Source organism: Encephalitozoon cuniculi, chromosome IX, assembly GCF_000091225.2.
Source record: "Encephalitozoon cuniculi GB-M1 chromosome IX, complete sequence".
Classification (NCBI taxonomy): domain Eukaryota; kingdom Fungi; phylum Microsporidia; family Unikaryonidae; genus Encephalitozoon; species Encephalitozoon cuniculi.
In genome coordinates this window covers 110,596-132,590 of record NC_003238.2, presented here as the reverse complement: position 1 = coordinate 132,590, position 21,995 = coordinate 110,596, and the positions used below count along the sequence as shown (strand labels likewise).

Sequence of the window (21,995 nt, the reverse complement as noted above, 5' to 3'; positions counted from 1 at the left end):
GCCTCTTCCATACTCGGCGGTATGAGGATTGCCATTGGAAAGATGTCAGGGATGGGGAATCCACAAAGAGAGATGTCATGGGTGGATAGAGGCTTGCTTATCCAACACCAGCCTGTTGCTGTGTCCAAAGGCGATACTCTATCTATGCCTCAGAGAAAGAAATGATAACTCAAAGATAATCATACCGTCTTTATTCCATTCATCCACTATGTAGACCTCATCCAGCCCGAAGGTACTTTTCTGGCACCCCCCCCCCCCCATACACCATGTCGTAGTCCCGTCCACACACATACGACACACACACACACACAAGCATGCTCATCACAAACACCATACTCTCAATGCCCTCGCCAACACTCTTCTCTCCACCCCCGCCAACATTCAACACGAGAAGCAGAACAGATGCAAACACAACAGCCGCAACACACAGATACAGGCTCCACTCCCCGTCTCCGCCAACACACAGAGCCCCGAGAACCAGGTTCCCACACACAACCACACACACCTGCATCAGCGACATCCCACACAGCACACCGCCCTGCACAGCCATCATAACGGCCCCAATGCCTGCCACCGTCATGCTGTACACACTGCTCCTGACCACGCCCCCGTGGAGAAGCCCGGCTGCCATCGGCACAATGCACCCAACTGCAGTCCACTCCTCCCTCAGCATCCCAATCACCCCGTCGTCACGGTACCTCGTTGCCAGCCTCCACACCTGGTATACAATGGTCCCTGCCACGGCCAGCGAGTACACCCCCGTGTTCCACGCCCTCCGAGTTGCACTGTCCTCCTCCTCAAGATACCAGAGGATGCACTGGACCACCAGAATGGCTGCAAACACAAGGCCCAGGCGCCTGTGGAGTCGCAAAGGAGGAGGGAGGGCCTTCTCAAGCTCATCGATCTTCTGCCTTAGGTCATCCAGGTTTGCATCGGCTTCACTAAGGTTCTTTCTCATAGTCTCATCTCGGATTTCACGTAGGGTTTCCAGCATTTTATCCAGTTCATTGAATGTTGCGGCAAATGACACTCTATTTTCCTTAAGATTGGCAATGGCTTGGCCGTATGCTGTTCTGAAAGTCTGGTCGGCCTCAAGGATCTGGACCTTGGAAGACAGGGTCTTAGAGGACCGGATCTTCCCAGCAAGAGAGTCGAGAGACTCTCTGACACCACGAAGAATACATTGTAGCAATGTTCTCTGGGATTTAGGAGGCCTGCACCTATTGATCACTTTTTCTAAGACATTCAGTTCTTGTTTAACTCTCTCTAAGTTCTCAAGAGATTTGTCATTAACAGCATAGTCGAAATAGTGGTTTAAAACGGTAATGCCTAGGGTGTTCAGACATTCGGGAAAGGTACGCAATTTCTCGTTGACCATAGCACTGCGGCCTCCTTCCATCCCTAGGAGATCAAGGAAGATTGATTTCAGAGATACTTCCTCAGACGGTGTTATTCCCCGAACCTTCAAGTCTTCACTAACATATGGCAGTAATCCCCTGAGTACATCTCTAAATTCCTGAAATAGTCTTGGAAAGTCTTCTTTCATGTCATCAATTCTTTGGAAGTAGTTATGAAAGGTTGTGAAGGAACGCTCAAAGCGATAGTCCTGAGCTTCAAGGAGCTCTTCATCGAGATAAGGAATCTGATCTCCGAAATAATTTGCCAAACTTTCTAATGCTTTTTCAACTGCATCAACGGCAGTAGTGCCTTCGGAATCTCCCTTTCTCTCCAGGTCATCGCGAATATCATCGAGTGCTTTGGTGTAGAAAGGGCAAAAAGAGCCGCATAGCATTGTATTGTTATAATAAGTTACTGCCAGCATCCGTATGCACATTAGACTCAGCTCATCTGTACGAACTACAGAATCATGGCTGACATCAATTCCGGAAAGTATAGATCTAATGCGCTCGATTTGATTCATCAGTAGGGTTATCCAATCCATATATTAATCATTCTTCCGTACAGAGCTAATTGTAAATAGGAGGCACGGAAGTAAACCAATGGATTATGAACACTACGAACATCTTCCAAAGCATTCAGTTCTCGTCCAGCTTCTAAGCATCCAAGAGTAGTGCCATTAACAGCATTACGAAAAGTCGTTCGAAAATATGAAGGCTTAGGCTATTTAGGCTTTCAGGGAGGGGTACACAGCTCATTACTGATTTTATCTGCATGACCCTCGAGTCAGGATTGAAATCAAGTTCAGCAAGGTGGTTTTGATAGCTCAATTTGCTCCATCAATAGGGTTGTTGCTATAATTAATTGCTTTTCCATACGAAACTAGTTGGGAATAGGAGTCGTAGTGGCATACTGATAGACCGCAGCTATTACAAATGTCCGGAGCATGAGGATTACCTTCAACCGATGGGGTGTAGGAAGATGGAAATGACCATGATACTAGGCTGGGAGCCAGGACTTTTGGACAACAGCAAAGAGCGTGTGGATATGTCAATGTGGATTTGCTGTGCTAACACCCGTGACAATGGCTCCTGCCATGCAACGGCACATCCCATCGGAACAAGAAAGATGATGCGGGGACACCCATGGATGAATATGATGCCTTGCAATACATCTTTGGAGACAGTCTGAGGCACCGCACAGAGGACACAGGGTCTGTCTATGAGATATCTGTTGGAGAGAAGCGCTTCGAATTCCTCTGCAGAGAGGACTATCCAAACAGCATGCCGGAAGTGCTCTCCAATGCGGGGGATGACGTTCTGGCCGAGGCGGCTAGAGATGCAAGAAAGTACATTTCAACGCCGATGATATTTGACATAATCAGACTGGTTGTTAGAAAGCTTGAGAAGAGCGGCATAAAAGGAAACGAGAAAAGAACATCAACCAGCTGGAGTGCAGACAACGGGCACAAGATTACAGAGGAAGACTTCAGGAACTGGAAGATGAAGGCTCCAAGGACAGAAAAGCCAAGAGCAGGAAAAACAGGAAAGGAGATCTTCTTGGAGAGAAGGAGAAATAAAGAAGACGTCCAGGACGACATGTAGTAATATGTTTAGTGGCAAGCTTCTTCATTAAAATGCCCAGTCTCTACAGAAATCTTATGATGAAGTACATCACGATGAAGGCAGTCACCACGGAAGCAAGAATCCTCAGGGTGGGAATGCCACATCCATCTGTCTTCATAAACCTCAATGCCGAGGATGTCCCCATCAGATTCCGGGACATCTTGTCTGTCACCTCTCCCAGCACCCTGCTGTCGAGATCAACACTCTCCATGAACCTCTTGACCTTTCCGTGGAGCCTCTTGGTGTATCTTAGAATGTCTCTTTCTATCCTGTCAGAACATTCGCTGCTCTTGCTGATTCCAGAGGCTCTGTTCCGAACCTCGTTCATCTCAAACTCTTCGGGCTCAAGACATAGCATGTCTATTCTCTTTAGTGTTCTGCTGCGCAGGTCCTCGTCTGTTATTTCTCTTGCAAGATACTTCAGGGTGGCGACATTGCTCTCGATGCGTACCTCCATCTCATCGCTGTTGTTTCCCTCTTCAGCCCTGTTGGCTATTAGTGCTGTTGTTTCGTTCAGGAGGTTCTTGAAGTATTCAGAATCAAACATTTGGGGCTATGTCTGCTGCGCTATGTCTAGAATACGTCTTCTGTCCGGGACCCCTCTGCCTTCTGCTTCATTCTTTTTATCTTCCTAACCAGCTCGTTGATGATCTTCTTAAGCCCCTCGATTCTTTTCGACAGCATTCTCGACTTCTCCACCTCCTCGCCGATCCTTTCCAGAAATGCTGCCCTTTCCTTCTTTATTTCCTCCTCCAGCATCTTCACCGCAGCCTCTCCTCTCAGAACACATTCTGCAACATACTCTTTCCCAGATATTTCCATCCGTGACTCAAGCATCGACATCTTCTCTTTGAGCAGAAGAATTTCCTGGTCCTTGGCCCAAAGATCCCCCTCCTGAGCCCTGAGGACCTTCCTCATGTTCTCTTCCTTCTGTATTTGTGTTACTTGCACATCCTCGAGATTCCCTTTCGATACTTCGCATCTAGGCTTGTCTTCAGCATCTGCATACTCTGATCTTCTCATGTGCTCTTCATATCTCTGCTTTGAGACGTTTTGCTGGATCCCTGGGCATACCGAGGATCCGTTCCCTTCAATCCATTCTAACCTCGGTTCTTCCCCTTTCCTTCGACCGGTCGCCTTGGAATTCCCAGAAACACTCTTCCTCAGCCCTGAAACCAGCGGCCTGCCGTTCTCCTTGCCATTCTCCTCTTCGTCTCTCTGCTTCTTTGCGGAGGGGGCCTCTTCACTCAGGAAAGTCTTCACGCCATCCTGTGATCCTGTATCAGAATTACATTCTTCGTTTCTGTACGACCTCCATTCAAGCGAACTCCCCTTATCCGTGCCTCTCTCCTTGCAGATGCTGTCGTTGAGGATGCTGTACTCATCCCACTTACCTTTGCCTCCTCTTCCTTCATCAAAGGGGATCTTTTCTTCTCTTTCCATCGGGGGACCTTACCACTAACACAAAAAGCTACAAAATCACACTCTTTAATAGAACACACTACGCTTCCCTGAATGGAAGGAGCTCCAAGGCGCTGTTCTGCACAAAGAAGTCTTCAAAGACAAAGTCTTTCCTCTCATCAAAGACAAGCTCAGACCCAAGAGGTTCCTTGTTGAGCTCTGCAAGTAGATCCATAAGCCTAACCTTCCTGCCGATCCCCTTTCCAAACCTTTTGAAAAAGAAGTACGGGAAGTTGTCGATGACATTTGCGCAAATGAGCGACGAGCTGAACGAGGAGATCGCCGGCTGCCCTATCTTGCTTGTCGCCACCACAAGGACATTCCTGGGCAGCGCACTCCTGTCAACCAGGGCGTCTGCCTGGCACGTGTCAATCACAAGCAGGATCTTGTTGACCCGGGCAGCTAGTTTGGATATCCTTGGCATCAGGTCGTCTCTAGTCATGAAGTGAATGTTCCCGAACTTCAGGAACGCTTCGTTCCCATGCCCATTGAGATAAATAAAGATGTTCGAGGACTCGTCTGCATCCTTCAGCTTAGCGTTGTTCCCTGAAATGGCATTTAGGAGTTCCTCAAGGACATTGCTGGTCGGGCTGAAGGCAGAGTACGGGATCTTACTATCCTCGTCTATGTACACGCCTCCCCGGTCACTGTTTCTTATGTCTTGTATCTGGTTCTCGTACGAAACAATAAGAATCTGGTCGTCTTCAAATCCATTCTGCCTCAGGACATTGTAGAAAACATATACATTTGCCATGTGCCTGTAGTTGTAGAAGCCTCTGGACGAGTTTAGCAGGATGGCATAGTTTCTTGCTGCCATTCCCAAGACATGAAGAAGAATGAGAGACATTTCTTGTATATGGGTAAATGCAGGATCCATGTAATATCGGGCTCGGGCAGGTTGAGCCCTTGGTATTGGAGTGGATGCTGCACGGTTGGAAAGGGCTGGATTGGATTGGCCATGGCTCGGGACACTTCTCCTTTATTACCAGGTGCAGATTGAAGCCTTAGCCCCTTAAAGCATGGGGCTCCAATTGGAAGAGCCTGGTCTTAAAAGGCGGCCAGGTCCAGCACACAATGACAACTACAGCATTCAGGAACATAAGGTCTCTGTGCCAGCTCGCATCTGTCCTACTGATTGTCATCAACATCCCCCTGCCGTTTTTTCTTATTCCGCACCTGATGTTTGTGCGCATGGAGTCGGAGCACCTCAACATGGGAATCAGAGGAATAACCACGATATTCAGGACCACCTCGATGACAAACATAACTTTGGGCCTGTTTGCAAGTTGCGGAATCAACAGTAAGACGAGGCTGTACATGAGGCTGTACTTTGTAACCGGCATGCTCACCCTGCTCATGCTGATAACTATGTTTCTGTACGTCAAAATAGGATACCAGTCCGACGTGTCCAGGCAGCTCGGAAGGCTCTACAACAACGCATCGATCAGAAACATCATCCTGTACTTCATGGAGTGCAGCAACCAGATGACATGCACCAGAATAATCATGAAGAACATCGAGATGATAAAGTACTACTACATCACGATATCCATCCCATCGCTGTGCTTGAACTTGCTCAACCTCGTACTCATCAGAGTGGCCACCTCTGTCAACATCGAGACGCCACCCCCGAAGCTGCCCAACTTCGTCGAGAAGACAAAGGTGGGGATGAATACGGCATCCCTGAGAAACAAGCGTGTGGTGCCCAATGTCTCTGCCTAGGAAGGTTAGGCTCTGTACCCCAGCCTGTCCAGAAGGAAGGTATTTATATTAAACTTTATTCCTGTCTTTCACAAGGTTGGCTCTGGCCCCGGGGCGCCTCCGAATCGTTCTCGTGAAGAAGCCTTAGCATTGCTTTTAAGGACGAGATCTCGATATCCGAGGGGGATTCGTGGAAGAAGCAGACTCTTCTTTTTAGGTACCCCCAAATATATGAATCAACGGGCTTTGTCCTGACACGGGACAGCATCCTGAATATCCTTGTGGTTGCCTCCTTCCCAACATTGATTCTGCCAACTGGTCTCGCTCCGATTCGTTCGTAATACTCGATTTCGCTGAGAAGGTCCTTGACTCTATTGATCTTGGCTTCCTCAAACTCATTTTCCATAGAAAGCCTCAGGTGATGGAGCTGGGTTGTTGCAAATTCTCTTCTGCTGCACATCTCTCCGGCATCCAGGGCAGTATGCTTTTCCTGTGCAGACTTGATGTCGCACACAATTCTTTCGAGGAGAGGGAGCGTGCTTTCCAGCGCTCTTCTCCTTAAGCATCCAGCCATCTCCTTTGGAACAAACGAGTCGTAGCATCTCACGGCTGTTGGCTGGGGCGGTAAGGTCTTCAGAAGATCATTGATTGAGTCGACCGCACTCAAGATTTTCTGGCTGGCCATTTGATGGGTTGGCAGGTTTGCTTGTTGTGTCATCCGCGCCAGGCAAAACATTGTTACAGGAAGAGCTTGAAGGCCTGACCTGTGGCTGTGGGTCATGGAAGGAGAGAGATATGTGAGTTGCGATGTCCAGGAGATACTGGATTCTATCCAAGCCCATCGGATCGGAAAGGAAGAAATCGGCATAGTGCACAGGATCGGGGTGGACAAGGCGGTCTATATCTACAAGCAGATGATGAGAATGCGGTGTATGGACGAGGCAATGGACAGAGAGTACAAGAGAAAGAACATCAGAGGGTTCTGCCACCTTTCGATCGGACAGGAGGGGATATATGCCGCTCTAGAGTATGCGATGGATGGAGATGTGGCGGTGTCTTCGTACAGATGCCATGGAATTGCATATGTGACTGGATGCAGCATTCTGGAGATCATGGGAGAGGTTCTTGGAAGACAGGCCGGGGTGTGCAAGGGCAAAGGAGGGTCGATGCACCTGTACAACAAGAGCTTCTTTGGAGGCCATGGGATTGTTGGTGCACAGATACCTCTTGGGCTAGGCATGGCATATGCACTGGAGTACAACAGAAGAATGGGCTGGAGCCAGGGCGGGAAGGTCTGCTATGCCTTCTATGGAGACGGGGCAGCAAACCAGGGCCAAGTGTGGGAGAGCTTCAACATGGCAATGGTCTGGAGACTGCCCATAGTTTTTGTATGCGAAAACAACGGATATGGAATGTGGACCCCTGCAAGCAGTGTCAGTGCAGACACAGACTTCTATCTCAGGGGAGGGGCAATACCGGGGATTCGGATTGGGCACGGCAACATCTTTGGGCTGATGTCTGTCTTGAAGTATGCAAGGAAATACTCTGTCGAGAACGGGCCGATCATTGTGCAGATTGACACGTACAGGTTCTGCACACACTCTGCCGCCGATGAGAGAGAGTCCTACAGGAGCAGGGAGGAGGTGGATGCCGAGAAGAAAAGAGACTGCATGGAGGACGTGGGAAGACGACTCCTTGCATTCTACTCTGAAGAGGAGCTCGATGCCTTGAGGAGCAGCATTCTTGCCGAGGTTGAACGAGATGTGGATGCTGCAAGGAAGAGCAGGCCCACGGAGGAAGACGAGCTGTGCAGAGACATCCTTCTATAAGGATAATCTTGTTCTACAAGACCTACATAAATATGCTTTTAATCTTTCTGTTGTTCTCTAGATAGAACCTAAGGCCTGTATCTATCTCGCATCCAGAGAGCACCTTTTCGGCTTCCTTGACGCCTTCCAGGTATATCCAGTACATGCTGCTCCCACAGATGTTCTTTTCAATCACATATGAGAATGCACAGAAGAATATCTCCTGTCTCTGCTTCATGGTGTACTTGTCGGATGCCTTCTCAAGATACCTCTCCTGGAGAAAGGAGTGGGGAAGCCGGAGCATCATGTTGAAGTCAAACACCTCCAGCATCTCAATCTCCTTGTCCAGGATCTCCTTCCCGGAGCATGCGCCGTCTGTAACATGCACATAGTCATCTACCGCCTTGCACCACTTCTCTTCTATCTTTGCGCTGAGGAAAAGAGCTGAAATCCCCACAAGCTGGTACTTCTCAAGGTCAAGACCCCGAGCTTCTGTGTACCTGTCCAGAATAAAGACTGCTGTCGAGAATGTCACCTGAGAATACCCGAAGTCATCTGTCACCTCGTACAGCCATTGCACCAGCTTTCTTCTATGGGACGACTTGTGGATCGTCAGTTTGATATTCTTCCTGTTGACGTTTGTAATGTCCTGGAATACTCTTTTCATCAGCATTTCAGGCCTCTTCTTCTCCATAAAAACATTTCCAATCTTGGCGGGAGAACTTGGCAAACGGCTCTCTGCCAGACTACATTGGCAAAGCCATCCACACAAACCGTTGCCACCGAAAGAAATATTTCTGCACACATTCCCTAGATGTATACTGCCACCAAGCCGGAAAATGCAGAGGAGTACCAGGAGTTGTGCGTCGACGGAAGGATGTTCTACAAGCTTGGAGAAAGCAAGAAAAAGACTGTGAGAAGAAGATACTCAGATCAGTTCAAGAATCCGCTCTTCATCCAAAAGGATGTCAACAGAAAGCTAAGGATGATGAGGCAGTTCCGAGAGAAGCATGGGGATCTCGAGGAAGAGATAGAAAGATGGAAGGACTGCATTTCAGAGTGCATATCGATATTACACAGCCAGCACAGCGTGCATCCAGCAGAAATCTTCAAGGCATTTCCTCTTGGTAAGTGGGGATTTGACATTGAAGAGTATGGCGGCTGTGAGGAAGATCTCCTCCACACAGCGAAGATTGGTTAGCAGAAATAAAGCATTTATTTGGAATGGCCTTCCTCATCCTCCGACTCCGAATAGCATCTCTCTGTGTAGTCTAGCTCTCCAGCCTCCTCATCGTCTTTGAATAGATCTCTTCTTGTCTCAAACAGCTCCACCCCCTTTGTTCCCGTTGCGAGTGCCTTGACCTTCCTGGCATGTTCCTTCTCCTCCTTCTGCTTCCTGAGCTTCCACTCCTTGAACGTCTCTTCAGTCAGAGGTGTAAGCTTCTCTGGCAGAGACTGCCTGGACAGCTCGATGTACTCCTCAATACTTAGCTCGACCTGAGTGCTGTCCTTGATGTCCACCAGCTTGTGGATGTCGCTGCATCTCGGGAACGGGCATGTCCAGCCGTCGTTGTACTCCCCAGAGTTCATGGCATCAATGAGGAACTGGCATATGCGCTTGGGCCCCAAGGGCACATCCTCTTCCTTTGGCTTCTCTGTCTTCCTGGCCTCTCCATGTGCAAACTTACATGCATCTCCATCTGCACACGTCTTGTTCAGAAAGTTGATGCATTGGACTGTCTTGGGATCTACCCCCACGGGAATCACCTGCTTGACAGGCACATTCCTTTTCTCCTCCATCCTCATCTTTTCCTTCTTCTCAAGCTGCTCCTTGAGATTAAGGGTTTCAATCTGCTTCAGAATGGCTGCCTTCTGCTTCTTGTTCTTCAGCCCAAACGCCTTTTCCTCCAGCTCCTTTCTCATGTCTCTGGTCGACTTCGGTTTGCTCTCCTGCTGCTTCTTCGCCATCTTTGGGCCTGAACATCCATGGGTTTAAGTCTGGGGATTGTGCAAAAGACAGAGATAGAAGATTCTTTCTTTCCCAGCCTTTTGGGCCGTATTTCTGCACATCAGAGATACTTCTCGAGGTCTTCTGCCTCGTAAACCGTGCAGACAATCAGAGAGCACGAAGGACACCTTGCAACAACCTCTCCATTCCTTAGATCTTCCAAGGATATCTCAAATCTATCGCCACAAGGACATGGATAGTAGAATGTCTTTTCCTCTCTGCTGTACTCGAACTCCTTTATGTCCACCTCATCGTAGAATCCTGCATCCTCAAATGCACCATTGTATATTCTTGCTGTTGCTCCCTGTTTAAAGTATTCCTTGTATTCGGGGCGGAAGCTCATCTGCGGGGTAGAAAATTCCGTGCATCAAGTGCATGGTGGTGCGTCTTGGAGACAGTGGGACGCCCGGCACTTAGCACTTGCTCGGGCATTCTCTGGAGGAGATCTGCTTAACGGGAAAAATTTGTGCCCTTATCAAATGAGCTGCAGGAAGTTTAATGCGCCGAGACATGGATCCTTGCAGTTCTGCCCGCGAAAGAGGTCGAAGACAATCAGGCCTGCTGCGGGGGCGTTTCCTGCAGACGACAGGTCGCAGCCCGTGCACCTGACTGGGTTCATGGCATACAAGGCCGGGATGACACATGTGGTCAGGACAAAGACGCAGGTTGCGAAGAACAAGCAGCTTTCCCGGGAGATCATGGATGCAGTGACTGTGCTTGAGGCTCCGCCGATGGTTGTGTATGGGATAGTCGGGTATGAGAAGACTGTCACCGGGCTCCGCAGGCTGCCGATTGTGACGGCGGCGTATGTGAGCGATGGGGTTCTCCGCAGGATGTTCGGAAACAGGTACGCGTCGAAGGAGAGTGCAGGCCAGTTCTGCAAGGGCTCTGTGTGTGAGTCCCGTGTTGAGATGATCAAGGAGAGGGCACACTGTGTCCGGGTTCTTGTGCAGACGCAGCCGACGCTGATCAAGGGCCTTGGGCTGAAGAAGGCACACATTGCAGAGATCCAGGTGAACGGAGGAAGCATTTCTGAGAAGGTTGAGTGGGCTCTTGGGAGGCTTGAGAAGGAGATTGCGATTGGAGAGGTGTTTGGGGTGAACGAGAACATCGACACGATCGGGGTGACGAAGGGAAAGGGGTTCCAAGGGACAGTGAAGAGGTTTGGTGTGCGCAAGCAGCCCAGGAAGTCGCGCAAGGGGATCCGGAAGGTTGCATGCATTGGGGCGTGGCACCCGAGCCGGGTGATGTACTCGATTGCACGTGCGGGGCAGATGGGATTCCATAGAAGAACGGAGAAGAACAAGAGGGTGTACATGATTGGAAATGGGAGCAGCAACATCAAGACGGAGTTTGACCTTACGGAGAAGCCGATTTCGCCGATGGGAGGATTTCCGCACTATGGAGAGGTTCGGAACGACTTTATTATGGTGAAGGGCGCGGTTGTGGGGGCCCGGAAGAGGGTTGTGACGCTTCGGAAGAGCCTTCTCCGACAGAGGGCTGGAGAGGAGCTTGTGATCAAGTTTGTCGACACGTCGTCGAAGATAGGACACGGGAGGTTCCAGACAAGTGCAGAGAAGAAGGCGTTCTACGGAGCCAGGAAGGCTGACATTGCTGCCGAGATCCATTAAATTCCTCAACATCATATATATTCTTATCTATCATGCCAAAGCCTCATGCAGAATCAAGTGTTTGTTATGGCTCTGGTGTATTCAAGCCAGCTCGTAGGGCTCATCCATAAAGTAGACGGGATATCTGTGATTCAAGCTTTTGTTGTAGTTGATCTTAAGACCAGAGAAGGGGCCTCCAGAAACTCTCTTGACGCAGAAAACCCTCTTGATTCTTCCATGCACAAATGCCATAGAACATGACAGACAGGGCTCTCTGGGTATGAACGCATCAAGCCCGGTGCACAGATAGGATACTTGGGCCTTGCTAACCTCCTCAACAGCCCTCAATACCGAATGTCCCAGGACATCATCAGTATCTTCTTGGACCGACACTATGCCCTCTCCGCCTGCTATGATGCAAGCGCCACAGCATATCGAGATGGCACTCCTTGTCTTCAGCATTTCTACCACCCTCGTGATATACTCGATATCTAGCTCTTCTATGAATCTATGGGTTCTGATGCACGGCCAGAGTGCTGTGCCTTCTGCGTACTGGGAGTCTGTTATCGGTTGGTGCTCTGGAACACTCACAATCTCAATTGAAGATGCCAGATCTTCAGCAGGGAGCCCGTTCCCAAATCCACCCTCAGCCATGCTTCTCACCAGCCCTACAACCCTGTCCATAGAACCGCCATCTTGAACAAGGTCAACAAGTACAAGCAGGTCCGAGTCCTGCGGCTTGATTCTCTTCAGGTGCCGAGGAAGTCTTCTGTACTCCATGGCGCGAAGAAACTTCCTTATATCGTGCTTGGAGGTTCTTACTGCATATGCCTCAAGAACGCCAACCCTTCGCTCCTCCTCCGCAGTCTTGAGCCTCGTGAACATTATGGGATCGGGGGGAGTAAAGAAATCTGCAAGGCCTCCATCACAAGTTGAATCCCTCGAGCTTCTCAAGAAACTCCTTTCTCTGTGGCGTGGCCTTGAATATACAGAAGTCCTTGTCAGAAACATCCAACGTCTCGTTGATCCGAAGAATACTTGCTGGATTTCCGCACTTCCCCATGTAATTGGGGGCACTCCACACAGTAATCACGTTCCTCTCTGGAAAGTGGAACTTGTAGCCCTCTATGACAAGCTGATGGGATCTTACGATGCTTATAAGTCCGTTCAGCTCAAGAAACCTTATTACCACATCCTCTCCATAAAGATATCCGCTTCCCCGAGGGCTGGCCTGGAAACCTCTTCCCTCATAGGGATCTCCCCACAGGATGTCTGCAAACTCGCTTCCCTCTCCAATGGGCTGCAGCCTGTCGAGTCTCCTTATTTGGTTCAGAGACATGATCTTAGGCGATATGCCTCCATGCACACACAATATTCTTCCATCAACTAAGCATCCAATGCACATCAGGCTAAACACCTCGTTGATCATCCTCCATATCCTCGGGTTGCCATACTTCTCAACAATCTCCTCGTAGAAGCCATACACCCTGTTGATGGTGGACTGCTCGTGATTCCCCCTTATCAAAGTGACATTTTCTGGATACAGGATCTTCAGGAGAAGAAGGAGCAGTATGCACTCAAGCGAGTTTCTCCCCCTGTCGACATAGTCCCCAAGGAAGATGTACCTCTTCCCCGAGGGGATTCCGTCGATTCTGAACAGGCTTACAAGATCAAAGAACTGTCCATGGATATCTCCACAAACAATGACAGGAGCCCTTTTGTTTGGGACGTTTGGCTCACGCATAAGAATCTCCGACACCTTGTTGCAGATGCCCTGGACCTCTGCCTCGGAAAGCAGCTCGAGGTTCAGAAGCTTGGACACGAGTCTTTTCATTGGGGATGGATTAAAAACCAAATACATCTGCGCCTGCCTCCATCCTCACATGGCAGGACGGGTGCGAAGGCGGACACTTCAGATGACTCTGAAGACATCCTGGATGCATCCAGCCGGGAGCTTTCCCATATAATTAAATTGGGCTTTACAGTAGGGAACCCAATTAGGCCAGATAGAGGCGACGGCCGGAAATGCATGGCAGAACCCACTTTGGGTAATACAGGCTAATTAATACGGGCGGAAGCCTCGATTTAATTTATCTGCAAGAATCGTTGGATAAAAATAGATGGGAACAGGGATTTGTGGGCATGAAAGATCCAAGATGGATAATGGAGGGCGAGGCAATGGCCGGGCTTGTCAAGCTAAGAAGGCTGTCAGACAAGAGCTATCTCGGGCTCTCAGGGTACAGATACAAGACACACATCCAGGTGTATGTCCTGACAAAGATCTTCGAGATCACACAGTATCCTTCGCATGACACAAGGCAGAATCTGGCCATCCTGCTGAACATGTCCCCAAGAACCATACAGATATGGTTCCAGAACTCACGGTCTGTCTCGAGAGGCGCAGCAAAGAAGAAGGTCTCTAAAGACAATGGCCCACAGGAAGCCCCGAAGGCCAAGATTGTCAGCAACCTCACTGTGCCTGTTAAATACATCACATGGCTGATCTTGAGCTATCCATCATATTCCCAGATAGGAAATTAATTGCCGATATCTACAATGTTCCGGATAAATTATCGTGTATTCAATAAATGTATTGATTGGCCCTCCGGATTCAAATACCTACTTTTCTGGAAAATCCCTTGGCGGCCAGGCTTCCGGCATTTTTGAATTATTTTTGTTTTGCCCCGATGAAGACTGCTGGCAGGAGACTCAGCGCGCTGGTGTCGTTTACGTTCAGTCCGACGGTCATTCTTCTCCTGGCTGTGTTCCTATTCTCATTCTTTGTGACAAAGGCGCCTCCTGCATCCTCCTTAAGGATAAGGGAGTACAAGGCCTATGGAAAGACCCAGGTGGTGCTTTTCGAGCCGAGCATCGACCTCTCGAGCCAGTTCCACTTCAATCTCAAGCAGATTTTTGTGTATGTAAGAGTCCTTTACGGAGGAAGGTCAGACAGGTCAGAGGTTATCTGGAGCAGGATTATTGGATGGAGCGATGCCAAGAGGCTTACCGGGGTGTTTCGAAGCACATACGACATCGCTGGAGATCTCACTGACAGCCCTTGCTTTGAGCTTCGTGGATGCTACTTCCCACGTGTTGGATGGATTAGGGACATTCTCTTCTGCAAGACAGATGTCAGGGTTTAAGCATTAAAGACTTGCTGTGCACACATTCTACGAGTCGGTTGCTCCGGTGCTATTCTAGCCATATTTAATCTGTTCCAATCCCCAGGAGGATACCCTATGTTCAAAATAGCGGGAATAGAGAGAACAAAAGAAAGCTTCCTCGACAAGATCCAGAGGCTGCCTGGGAAAGGCGGGGTTGACGAGGTTATAGACAGGCTCAGGAAGCTCAAGATCTTTTCTGCAGTGGCCAGGGCCGGCGATGGGCTATCTGTCACGGAGGAGAAAAGAAGAATCAGCTTCAGCGGAGACACAACAGGAAGGGTTCCAAAGGGGTATCTCAAGCTGAAGCTTCCAAACCTGCTTGGAGGGGCAGAAAATCTCGAGGCCTCCATATCCACCTCGAAGGACATGAGTCTCCGATTTACTAGGCCTATTCTTCACGGGTCTCTGAGCTTCTTCAGCATATTTGGACTGAAGGATGTGATGAAGTCTCCACACGAGGAGTATCCCCACACTCGCGTAAGCCTAGAGGTTGAGAAGGAAGACCAGAGGATATGTGCCGGGCGGGAAAAGATCGGATATCTCGACCAGGTGTTTGTAGAGATCAAGCAAAAGATGTCGGGCATTGGGATTAAGAGCAAGATCGGCATCTTTGACTCGCGGTCGTGCAGGGTGTTTCTGAAGACACAGGCCGAGACGGTGCTGAGAAAGACCTTTCCAAGAAGTCTGTTCACGGACCTGCGTCTTTCCACGGGAACGATACTTGGAGAGCCGCATATAGCAGAAAGGTACTATCTTGGAGAGAACATCAGGGGGTACAAGGGCATGAGTATATCTCCAAGCAACTGTGGCCTGAAGATTGGAGGAAGCTCCTTCTTCGAGGCGTCTCATAGAGTGGGTGTATCCAAATGGGATGCAAAGGGGTTCGTCTTTTGGTCGCTAGGGTACGTGTCTGAGAACAGAAGCATAGTGGAAGGCCTCAAGTCTGCAATACAGTCCCGGTCTTACAAGGACGACGAATGTTTTGGGGCTTCTGTTGGGTTGGGGGCAAGCGTACCTGTTATGAGGGCCAAGGACGGCCCTGTGGTAACAATGAGCTTTGCAGTCCCAATGACCAACAACAAACAGGTCCAGAGGCTGCAGTTTGGGTTTGACATGGATTTCTAGGGCCGGCAGAAAAGCTGGAGGAGGCGGATGCTCAGAAGATCCTTAAAATCGCGAATGTTTAACCCTCAAAATGGCAAAGCCGACAAGCAATAAGAACCAGATCCAGCAGTATAAGAAGAGGCAGACCAAGCTCAACGAACTACTGTACAACCAGCCATCAAGGCTCCAGATCTCTCCTATGCAGGTTCTTGTGATATCTCTCATCTTCATTGCAAATGTGTTTCTCCTGCATATACTTGCAAAGCTTGTGCCTAGCTCGTCGCTGCCCCAGGCTGCGATAGCCCTGATGGTGGTTCTGTTATCAATTGCATTCTCCTTCCTATCTAGTAAATGATTTAGTCTTTGTAAGAGTCCTTTTCGAGAACACGGCTCTAGGGCCGATAGGCTAAAGGCTGGAAAAGCATTTATTTCTTGAAGAACATACTTATTATGCTGGATACACCGGAGGTTCCGCCAGGAATAAAGGTCAGCGAGAACATGATGAACGAAACTACCTGGATGAAGCAGAATGCCAAGTTGAGCAGGTATCTGTCGTACTTCAGGACAACATAGAGTGTTAGTAGGGTGCATCCGATGAACCAGGAGCTGTGCACGCGCTTCTTCTTTGAAAACAGCCCCTCAAGATACGATCTGAATCCAAGCAGAAACCCGAACATGATGAAGAACAGGAAGTTGGAGATGGTATATGGGAGTATGAATCCCGATGGCGAGAGTCTGACTATCTTGATCATGCTGTAGAGAAATGAAAGAACCCCCGCCCCCAAGCACGCAGAAAAGCACACTGCACGCTGGAAGAAGGTCAGCCCAAAGTGCTCCAGATCGTATTTCCTTGTCTTGAACATCTGCTCGTATCTGTGTGGAATCGGACTGCAGAATGTCTTGCTTTCTCTTGCTTTGAATGCGCTCATGAGAGGGTCCATTTTTGTTACCCCTTCCAAGAGAAATATTTATTTGTTGCTGTTTCGGAAATGCGAGTCCTTTAAGGGGTACTGATGCAAGACGACGAACCAAGAGGCTGGAGACATGCTGCATTTGGTAAGAAAAGGACAAGGAAGATATCAAAGCTCCTCAGCCAGAAGCTTGGGCCGGAGTTCATCAGCTACAGGCCCGGGTTCAACATGTCGAAGATAGCATACGTCGAGGGTTGGACGATCATAAGCCTAGCAAACAGGATTTTTGGATTCAATGGCTGGTCTTCGGAAATACGAAGCATGTCGATTGACTACGAAGAGGCTGAGGACAAGAGGGTCGGTCTTGGAGTGTCCTGTCTGGTGAGGGTTACGCTCAAGGACGGGACATACAGAGAAGACATCGGGTTTGGAAGTGCAGAGAATCAGAAGTGCAGAGCCATGGCATACGAGAAGGCGAAGAAAGAGGCTGCAACAGATGCTCTTAAAAGGGCTTTGAGGCAGTTTGGAAACTCGCTGGGAAACTGCTGTTACGACAAAAACTACATCAGAGAGGTGCAGAGAATCCATAAGATCAACGAAAAGGCTCTGGACTCCAACGATTTATTTAGAAACAACGATGCGACATCCGATGAATCCGACAGGGAGAGAGATCCCTCCTTCGACATAGACTGTCATGACCTCAGCGACACCCTATGAATAAACAGAATCCACCATTGCTTTCCTATCCAAAGAATGCCTCATATGCTATGAACACTATGTTTAGCACTACCAGGGGGATCTTCATTACAGTTCTGACCGCTCTGATCAGATCAACCATCTTCTTGCGAGTCGGCCCAAGGGCATTCCTGGCCTCTGGAGACAGAGGAAGGCCGACTCTCGACAGAAACCTCTTTTCGTCAAGTATGACAATGGAGTTCAGGAGAAACAGAGTTCCATACACAACCGACATCAGACCAAACATACAGGGGTCTTTCTTCGGGGTGAAGTATGGGGCGCAATGTATGATGATTTTTTGTTCCCTGTGGAATGGATGGAGAGGAGAAAAGAGATGTGTACTACAGGCTTGCAAAGAAGAACAAATACAGAGCCAGGAGTGTGTACAAGCTCATGCACATAGACGAGGAGCACGACATATTCCGAGACGTTGAAGGTGTTGTAGATCTGTGTGCAGCACCTGGAAGCTGGTCCCAGTATGCATCGGAGAAGTTGTTGAAAAGAAACAGAGGCGCAAGGATAGTGTCTGTGGATATCCAGGACATCGTTCCCATAGAAGGCGTGATGTGCATCAAGGACGATATAACCTCGGCGTCATGCCTGGAAAAGATACTGGAGGTGCTTGGAAGGCCAGCAGATCTTGTGATATGTGACGGAGCCCCGGATATAACGGGAATCCATGAGATAGACGAGTATCTGCAGATAGAACTCCTGAAATCTGCGCTTGCCACCTCACTGAGAGTCTCAAGGCCAGGGTCTTCATTTGTGGGTAAGTATCTCCGGGGGGAATGCACTCCATACATTGCCGGCCATTTCAGGAAGTTCTACGGTGGCGTCACCCTGCTGAAGCCAAAGGCAAGCAGGACGGATTCCATGGAGTGCTTTCTATACTGTACGGGGATGAAGGACACTGGTGCTGATCCTTATGAGATTGACATGGCCGCCGAGTGCGTCGACACGCCGATATCGCTTTGTGGATATGGGAATGATCCAGGGCTTGAGTACACGGTAGACCAGAACAGCTAAGCCAAGAGCTTTATTACTCCCCTTTGGGAACGTCCTTGTCTTTCCTCATGAAGGTTGCTCCAACAAGCAGTGGAAACAGTATTGTTGCATCGCCAAACACCTTTACGCCTCTCGTTCCGGGCTTGACCTTACCCCAGCTGACTGCCTCGTCCAGGCTGGCTCCTGCATCACTTCCATCAAACTCCTGGGCATTGTTGATCAGAACACAGTGCTCAAGACCGTTCTTGAATAGATTAGCGTTGAGGATGTGGTGCTTCACAACCCCGCACCCGAGTATGATGGCCGCAGTCTCCCCGCAGAAAATGGTCTCGCAGTTAATCCGATACACGTCCTCGACAATGTCCAGCTTCAGCATCTTCCTTCGGGGATGGAACGACAATATGTCTCCAAGAGAGCCATCCACAACTGCAGGCGAGTACACAGGTATGTCGTTCTTTGCTGCCCAATAAAGTATTGATGATTCATCATCTATTCTTTCCCCTAGAATCCTTATAAATGACGATGGGGTCAGTATTCTCGGACGCTCTGCCGTATATCCCTCGGTTATGTCGTTCACAATGTTGTTCAGCCAGCTCTCAAGGTGCTCGTAGTTCTCGCTTGGAATCACAAGGTTTCCTATTCTGTTCAGCCCGTTGTCCCTAAGCTCTGCCCCATCAAGCCTGAAGTCTGCACAGAATGTCGGCTTGAACGCCTTGATGATGTCCTCCTCGATTCCTCCGCCTGTTATCACAAGAACATGGACGTGCCTCCTCTTTACCAGTGTGGCAATCACATCCCTGAGTCCAGAGCTGATTATGTTGCTAGTGCATCCAAAGAATATCTTCGAGTTCTTCATCCTTTCAATCTCCTCAACTGCCCTGTACAAGTTCGATCCCTGGAACCCCATCGTCTCAAACGATCTCATTATCGCCATGAAGTCCCACTCCTTCTCAAAGTCCATTCCCCTTACCTCTCTGCTGAACGAGAGGTTGTCCTTGACCTTCCTCGCTAGGTCCTTAACGTTCTGAGGCCTGTCCATGGGGAGCTGTGGAAAGCTCTTTTTACCGTCTCCGGTGCAAACCCATGCTTCCTGGGTTACAGATATTTGACCTGCGCGAGCCATCTGGATGCAAGATTCTGCGTGGCATTGTCGCAGACTTCGAGAATGGCAGCACAAGGGCTATATCCTGGTATCACTCCCCGGAGTGCTCTGCAGAGTGCAACGACCACCACCTGGTTGTATATCTCGAGAATGCACTCTGCAGAGGATGCCCAGTCTGTTGCGAGGACATTTACGGCTTGCTTTTCCACGGAAACGCCAAGGTAAGGAAGATCTCGCTACTGTTGTACTGCAGACACTTCCCGGATGCGGTGCCCCCTTCTTCTCTTCAACATGATCCAAGCCACCTGATCAGGACGATCTACCTGGAGCATGGATGGGGCTCTGGAGTCTCTTCTCTGGCCAAGCATGCAAGAGACGAGAACTTGGATGTTAGGAAGGCCGCTATGTGCCAGCTGATGAGGTTTTCTTCAGATGAGAAACATAAGGTGAAGGTGCTCAGGTCTGTGTGCCGCGGGATGCGTGATCGAGAACTTTCGATAAGGGTGTTCGCCTCGAAGGCGATTGGAGAGTTCAGAAACCTTTCCGACGAGATTATCCAGAGACTGCTGAGCAAGCAGGGTGCCAGCGCCGACTACCAAGAGCTGTGTGGAGCACTAGTGTACGGGATCGAGGACGAGTATGCAGAAGTTCGTAGGAACACGGTGGCGTCTGTGTATTCGTTGGTCACTCCGGGGACTGCCTCAAGAACATTTGACTTCATTGTCGACTCTCTGAACGACGAGGACGATGTCCTTAGGGAGCTCTGCACATTCTACCTCAAGATGATAAGCGTTCGATACGTGCTAGCCATAGATAAGGAGATCGTCCGCCAGATCTGTGAAAGCCTCAGGGAAAGAAACGTCAAGGTCAGAGCAAACATTCTAGATCTGCTTGCAAATCTCAGGTATGAGGATGTGGAGGTCTTTGACATTTTGACTGCTCACATGGGGGTGAATGTGGGGTTCAGGGAGGTACTCAGATGCATAGGAAGGATTGCATCGAAGAACAGAAGGCTGTTTCTCGCGAACATGGGTCGGTTTTATAAGCACACGAGTGTTGCACAGATCGAACCATCTCTTGAGGATGGCTTCTACATTGCGAAGCTGATGGTCCTGCGGGAGCTGAAAAGAGCGGATCCCGGGATAGAGGTCAGCAGGGTTATCGAAGACCACTTCCTGTTTCTCGAGATCATGGAGTGCTCGAGGCCGGATGGATGCGGAGACGGATATATCTTCTTCAAAGACATCCTTTGCCAGTTTCTTGAGGAGAAGAATAGAGATGGAGAGAGCGAAAGGCAATACAGAAAGCTATTTAGACGGATGAGGAGAGAGGACGATCCCCGGTACTGGTTTATCTACTACCTTTACGAGGGGATGGTTGAACTGCGCTGTAAGAAGAAGGATGACATGCTTCAAAGAGCTCCATTTCTCTTTGCAAACACCGGCTTCGATGCATCCGTTGCCTGCAACCCCAGGGCCATGGTAGAGTATATACAGAGTCTAGACTTCGGATCGATAAGATTCCTCAGGTACGATGTGGACGTCCCGCCGAGGGTCAGTGTCTGCAGGAGGATGCCCATCAGGTTTTCAGCCAGCTTGCTTCTTGAAGAGGACATCCAGGACGTTCACCTGAAGGTTTGGTCTGGAGATAAGCCCCCGATCCACTTCAAAGCCAGGAAAACAGTGGATGTCTGCATACTCGACGATGGAACCTCTATATGCTGCTCCGTTGTGAAGCTCCTGGGTTGCCGGGATGTTCAGCTATCACGCACAAAAGTTATTTTGATAGAAAGGAAAAAACCTAAGAAGGATTTAATCCCGGGAATAGACTCCTACTGACCCCTTCTTTTCTTGCCCTCATCGTCCATAGGGAAGTCCTCCTTACGCTTCGAGGGGAGGGTATCCCTAGTGATCTTCTTCTGCGGAGAATCACCATTATCCTTGTGTTTCTTGATAAACTTCTCATAATACTCCTTCGAGGACGGCCCCTTGCCCCTGCTCCTCAGCTTTTCCAGTCTTCTTTCCTTTCTCGTCATTTTCCTCAAGCTTTCCGTTGCATCCTTGTCTTCCCTGGTATTCCCTTCGTCCGTCCTCTTTCCCAGCTTCCTCACTGCGTTCCTCTTCTGCTTCCCGGGCCTTGTTCCGGGTTTATCGGCTTTGCTGCGCATGTCTTTCTTTTGGCCTTCCCTCTTCTCTCCCTTTGGAGAAGCCCTTCTCCCGTTCTTTTTGCCTCTTTTTCCGTCTGCAGCCTCGTTCAAGACTGCAACCGTCTCGAGAAGTGCTGCCTTGTGTATCCTCTTCTCAAGCCCTCCTTCCTCTATGCTCGACATGGGGGCTATGTCCCGGGCGCACAAATTCAGAGCC

At 49.4% G+C, this 21,995-nt stretch overlaps 26 protein-coding genes across 26 annotated transcripts; 12 read left to right on the top strand and 14 right to left on the bottom strand.

Moving 5' to 3' along the window:
* Nucleotides 1–217: 217 nt before the first annotated feature.
* ECU09_1120 (uncharacterized protein) lies at nucleotides 218–1,921 on the bottom strand (the record flags this gene model as incomplete). The annotated part of the gene is made up of 1 exon (NM_001415425.1): nucleotides 218–1,921. One exon carries the CDS (start codon nucleotides 1,919–1,921, stop codon nucleotides 218–220), a length of 1,704 nt encoding a protein of 567 aa, NP_001402366.1.
* A 622-nt stretch (nucleotides 1,922–2,543) lies between these two features.
* ECU09_1110 (uncharacterized protein) lies at nucleotides 2,544–3,002 on the top strand (the record flags this gene model as incomplete). The annotated part of the gene is made up of 1 exon (NM_001415424.1): nucleotides 2,544–3,002. One exon carries the CDS (start codon nucleotides 2,544–2,546, stop codon nucleotides 3,000–3,002), a length of 459 nt encoding a protein of 152 aa, NP_001402365.1.
* A 43-nt stretch (nucleotides 3,003–3,045) lies between these two features.
* Nucleotides 3,046–3,570, bottom strand: ECU09_1100 (uncharacterized protein; the record flags this gene model as incomplete). The annotated part of the gene is made up of 1 exon (NM_001415423.1): nucleotides 3,046–3,570. One exon carries the CDS (start codon nucleotides 3,568–3,570, stop codon nucleotides 3,046–3,048), a length of 525 nt encoding a protein of 174 aa, NP_001402364.1.
* Nucleotides 3,571–3,596: 26 nt separating this feature from the next.
* ECU09_1080 (uncharacterized protein) lies at nucleotides 3,597–4,466 on the bottom strand (the record flags this gene model as incomplete). The annotated part of the gene is made up of 1 exon (NM_001415422.1): nucleotides 3,597–4,466. The coding sequence occupies one exon, from the start codon at nucleotides 4,464–4,466 to the stop codon at nucleotides 3,597–3,599; it is 870 nt and encodes a 289-aa protein (NP_001402363.1).
* Nucleotides 4,467–4,524: 58 nt separating this feature from the next.
* ECU09_1070 (uncharacterized protein) lies at nucleotides 4,525–5,331 on the bottom strand (the record flags this gene model as incomplete). Its single annotated transcript, NM_001415421.1, has 1 exon — nucleotides 4,525–5,331. One exon carries the CDS (start codon nucleotides 5,329–5,331, stop codon nucleotides 4,525–4,527), a length of 807 nt encoding a protein of 268 aa, NP_001402362.1.
* A 227-nt stretch (nucleotides 5,332–5,558) lies between these two features.
* ECU09_1060 (uncharacterized protein) lies at nucleotides 5,559–6,206 on the top strand (the record flags this gene model as incomplete). The annotated part of the gene is made up of 1 exon (NM_001415420.1): nucleotides 5,559–6,206. One exon carries the CDS (start codon nucleotides 5,559–5,561, stop codon nucleotides 6,204–6,206), a length of 648 nt encoding a protein of 215 aa, NP_001402361.1.
* A 55-nt stretch (nucleotides 6,207–6,261) lies between these two features.
* ECU09_1050 (uncharacterized protein) lies at nucleotides 6,262–6,870 on the bottom strand (the record flags this gene model as incomplete). The annotated part of the gene is made up of 1 exon (NM_001415419.1): nucleotides 6,262–6,870. The coding sequence occupies one exon, from the start codon at nucleotides 6,868–6,870 to the stop codon at nucleotides 6,262–6,264; it is 609 nt and encodes a 202-aa protein (NP_001402360.1).
* A 94-nt stretch (nucleotides 6,871–6,964) lies between these two features.
* Nucleotides 6,965–8,014, top strand: ECU09_1040 (uncharacterized protein; the record flags this gene model as incomplete). Its single annotated transcript, NM_001415418.1, has 1 exon — nucleotides 6,965–8,014. One exon carries the CDS (start codon nucleotides 6,965–6,967, stop codon nucleotides 8,012–8,014), a length of 1,050 nt encoding a protein of 349 aa, NP_001402359.1.
* A 22-nt stretch (nucleotides 8,015–8,036) lies between these two features.
* On the bottom strand, nucleotides 8,037–8,660 carry ECU09_1030 (cyclin; the record flags this gene model as incomplete). Its single annotated transcript, NM_001415417.1, has 1 exon — nucleotides 8,037–8,660. One exon carries the CDS (start codon nucleotides 8,658–8,660, stop codon nucleotides 8,037–8,039), a length of 624 nt encoding a protein of 207 aa, NP_001402358.1.
* Nucleotides 8,661–8,807: 147 nt separating this feature from the next.
* Nucleotides 8,808–9,194, top strand: ECU09_1020 (uncharacterized protein; the record flags this gene model as incomplete). The annotated part of the gene is made up of 1 exon (NM_001415416.1): nucleotides 8,808–9,194. The coding sequence occupies one exon, from the start codon at nucleotides 8,808–8,810 to the stop codon at nucleotides 9,192–9,194; it is 387 nt and encodes a 128-aa protein (NP_001402357.1).
* Nucleotides 9,195–9,208: 14 nt separating this feature from the next.
* On the bottom strand, nucleotides 9,209–9,961 carry ECU09_1010 (Tma46p-like protein; the record flags this gene model as incomplete). Its single annotated transcript, NM_001415415.1, has 1 exon — nucleotides 9,209–9,961. The coding sequence occupies one exon, from the start codon at nucleotides 9,959–9,961 to the stop codon at nucleotides 9,209–9,211; it is 753 nt and encodes a 250-aa protein (NP_001402356.1).
* A 101-nt stretch (nucleotides 9,962–10,062) lies between these two features.
* ECU09_1005 (iron and zinc-binding oxidoreductase) lies at nucleotides 10,063–10,344 on the bottom strand (the record flags this gene model as incomplete). Its single annotated transcript, NM_001415414.1, has 1 exon — nucleotides 10,063–10,344. The coding sequence occupies one exon, from the start codon at nucleotides 10,342–10,344 to the stop codon at nucleotides 10,063–10,065; it is 282 nt and encodes a 93-aa protein (NP_001402355.1).
* A 136-nt stretch (nucleotides 10,345–10,480) lies between these two features.
* Nucleotides 10,481–11,632, top strand: ECU09_1000 (60S RIBOSOMAL PROTEIN L3; the record flags this gene model as incomplete). The annotated part of the gene is made up of 1 exon (NM_001415413.1): nucleotides 10,481–11,632. One exon carries the CDS (start codon nucleotides 10,481–10,483, stop codon nucleotides 11,630–11,632), a length of 1,152 nt encoding a protein of 383 aa, NP_001402354.1.
* An 81-nt stretch (nucleotides 11,633–11,713) lies between these two features.
* ECU09_0990 (Tad3p-like protein) lies at nucleotides 11,714–12,496 on the bottom strand (the record flags this gene model as incomplete). The annotated part of the gene is made up of 1 exon (NM_001415412.1): nucleotides 11,714–12,496. One exon carries the CDS (start codon nucleotides 12,494–12,496, stop codon nucleotides 11,714–11,716), a length of 783 nt encoding a protein of 260 aa, NP_001402353.1.
* Nucleotides 12,497–12,536: 40 nt separating this feature from the next.
* Nucleotides 12,537–13,445, bottom strand: ECU09_0980 (uncharacterized protein; the record flags this gene model as incomplete). The annotated part of the gene is made up of 1 exon (NM_001415411.1): nucleotides 12,537–13,445. The coding sequence occupies one exon, from the start codon at nucleotides 13,443–13,445 to the stop codon at nucleotides 12,537–12,539; it is 909 nt and encodes a 302-aa protein (NP_001402352.1).
* A 308-nt stretch (nucleotides 13,446–13,753) lies between these two features.
* ECU09_0970 (uncharacterized protein) lies at nucleotides 13,754–14,152 on the top strand (the record flags this gene model as incomplete). Its single annotated transcript, NM_001415410.1, has 1 exon — nucleotides 13,754–14,152. The coding sequence occupies one exon, from the start codon at nucleotides 13,754–13,756 to the stop codon at nucleotides 14,150–14,152; it is 399 nt and encodes a 132-aa protein (NP_001402351.1).
* A 146-nt stretch (nucleotides 14,153–14,298) lies between these two features.
* Nucleotides 14,299–14,754, top strand: ECU09_0960 (uncharacterized protein; the record flags this gene model as incomplete). Its single annotated transcript, NM_001415409.1, has 1 exon — nucleotides 14,299–14,754. One exon carries the CDS (start codon nucleotides 14,299–14,301, stop codon nucleotides 14,752–14,754), a length of 456 nt encoding a protein of 151 aa, NP_001402350.1.
* A 96-nt stretch (nucleotides 14,755–14,850) lies between these two features.
* ECU09_0950 (uncharacterized protein) lies at nucleotides 14,851–15,900 on the top strand (the record flags this gene model as incomplete). The annotated part of the gene is made up of 1 exon (NM_001415408.1): nucleotides 14,851–15,900. The coding sequence occupies one exon, from the start codon at nucleotides 14,851–14,853 to the stop codon at nucleotides 15,898–15,900; it is 1,050 nt and encodes a 349-aa protein (NP_001402349.1).
* Nucleotides 15,901–15,970: 70 nt separating this feature from the next.
* ECU09_0945 (uncharacterized protein) lies at nucleotides 15,971–16,234 on the top strand (the record flags this gene model as incomplete). The annotated part of the gene is made up of 1 exon (NM_001415407.1): nucleotides 15,971–16,234. The coding sequence occupies one exon, from the start codon at nucleotides 15,971–15,973 to the stop codon at nucleotides 16,232–16,234; it is 264 nt and encodes an 87-aa protein (NP_001402535.1).
* A 70-nt stretch (nucleotides 16,235–16,304) lies between these two features.
* ECU09_0940 (uncharacterized protein) lies at nucleotides 16,305–16,820 on the bottom strand (the record flags this gene model as incomplete). The annotated part of the gene is made up of 1 exon (NM_001415406.1): nucleotides 16,305–16,820. The coding sequence occupies one exon, from the start codon at nucleotides 16,818–16,820 to the stop codon at nucleotides 16,305–16,307; it is 516 nt and encodes a 171-aa protein (NP_001402348.1).
* Nucleotides 16,821–16,892: 72 nt separating this feature from the next.
* On the top strand, nucleotides 16,893–17,507 carry ECU09_0930 (recombinase RAD52; the record flags this gene model as incomplete). Its single annotated transcript, NM_001415405.1, has 1 exon — nucleotides 16,893–17,507. One exon carries the CDS (start codon nucleotides 16,893–16,895, stop codon nucleotides 17,505–17,507), a length of 615 nt encoding a protein of 204 aa, NP_001402347.1.
* A 25-nt stretch (nucleotides 17,508–17,532) lies between these two features.
* On the bottom strand, nucleotides 17,533–17,772 carry ECU09_0925 (uncharacterized protein; the record flags this gene model as incomplete). Its single annotated transcript, NM_001415404.1, has 1 exon — nucleotides 17,533–17,772. One exon carries the CDS (start codon nucleotides 17,770–17,772, stop codon nucleotides 17,533–17,535), a length of 240 nt encoding a protein of 79 aa, NP_001402534.1.
* A 65-nt stretch (nucleotides 17,773–17,837) lies between these two features.
* On the top strand, nucleotides 17,838–18,551 carry ECU09_0920 (putative RIBOSOMAL RNA METHYLTRANSFERASE; the record flags this gene model as incomplete). The annotated part of the gene is made up of 1 exon (NM_001415403.1): nucleotides 17,838–18,551. One exon carries the CDS (start codon nucleotides 17,838–17,840, stop codon nucleotides 18,549–18,551), a length of 714 nt encoding a protein of 237 aa, NP_001402346.1.
* Nucleotides 18,552–18,564: 13 nt separating this feature from the next.
* ECU09_0910 (deoxyhypusine synthase) lies at nucleotides 18,565–19,569 on the bottom strand (the record flags this gene model as incomplete). The annotated part of the gene is made up of 1 exon (NM_001415402.1): nucleotides 18,565–19,569. One exon carries the CDS (start codon nucleotides 19,567–19,569, stop codon nucleotides 18,565–18,567), a length of 1,005 nt encoding a protein of 334 aa, NP_001402345.1.
* Nucleotides 19,570–19,613: 44 nt separating this feature from the next.
* On the top strand, nucleotides 19,614–21,470 carry ECU09_0900 (uncharacterized protein; the record flags this gene model as incomplete). Its single annotated transcript, NM_001415401.1, has 1 exon — nucleotides 19,614–21,470. One exon carries the CDS (start codon nucleotides 19,614–19,616, stop codon nucleotides 21,468–21,470), a length of 1,857 nt encoding a protein of 618 aa, NP_001402344.1.
* ECU09_0890 (uncharacterized protein) lies at nucleotides 21,464–21,961 on the bottom strand (the record flags this gene model as incomplete). Its single annotated transcript, NM_001415397.1, has 1 exon — nucleotides 21,464–21,961. One exon carries the CDS (start codon nucleotides 21,959–21,961, stop codon nucleotides 21,464–21,466), a length of 498 nt encoding a protein of 165 aa, NP_001402343.1.
* Between the last annotated feature and the right edge of the window lie 34 nt (nucleotides 21,962–21,995).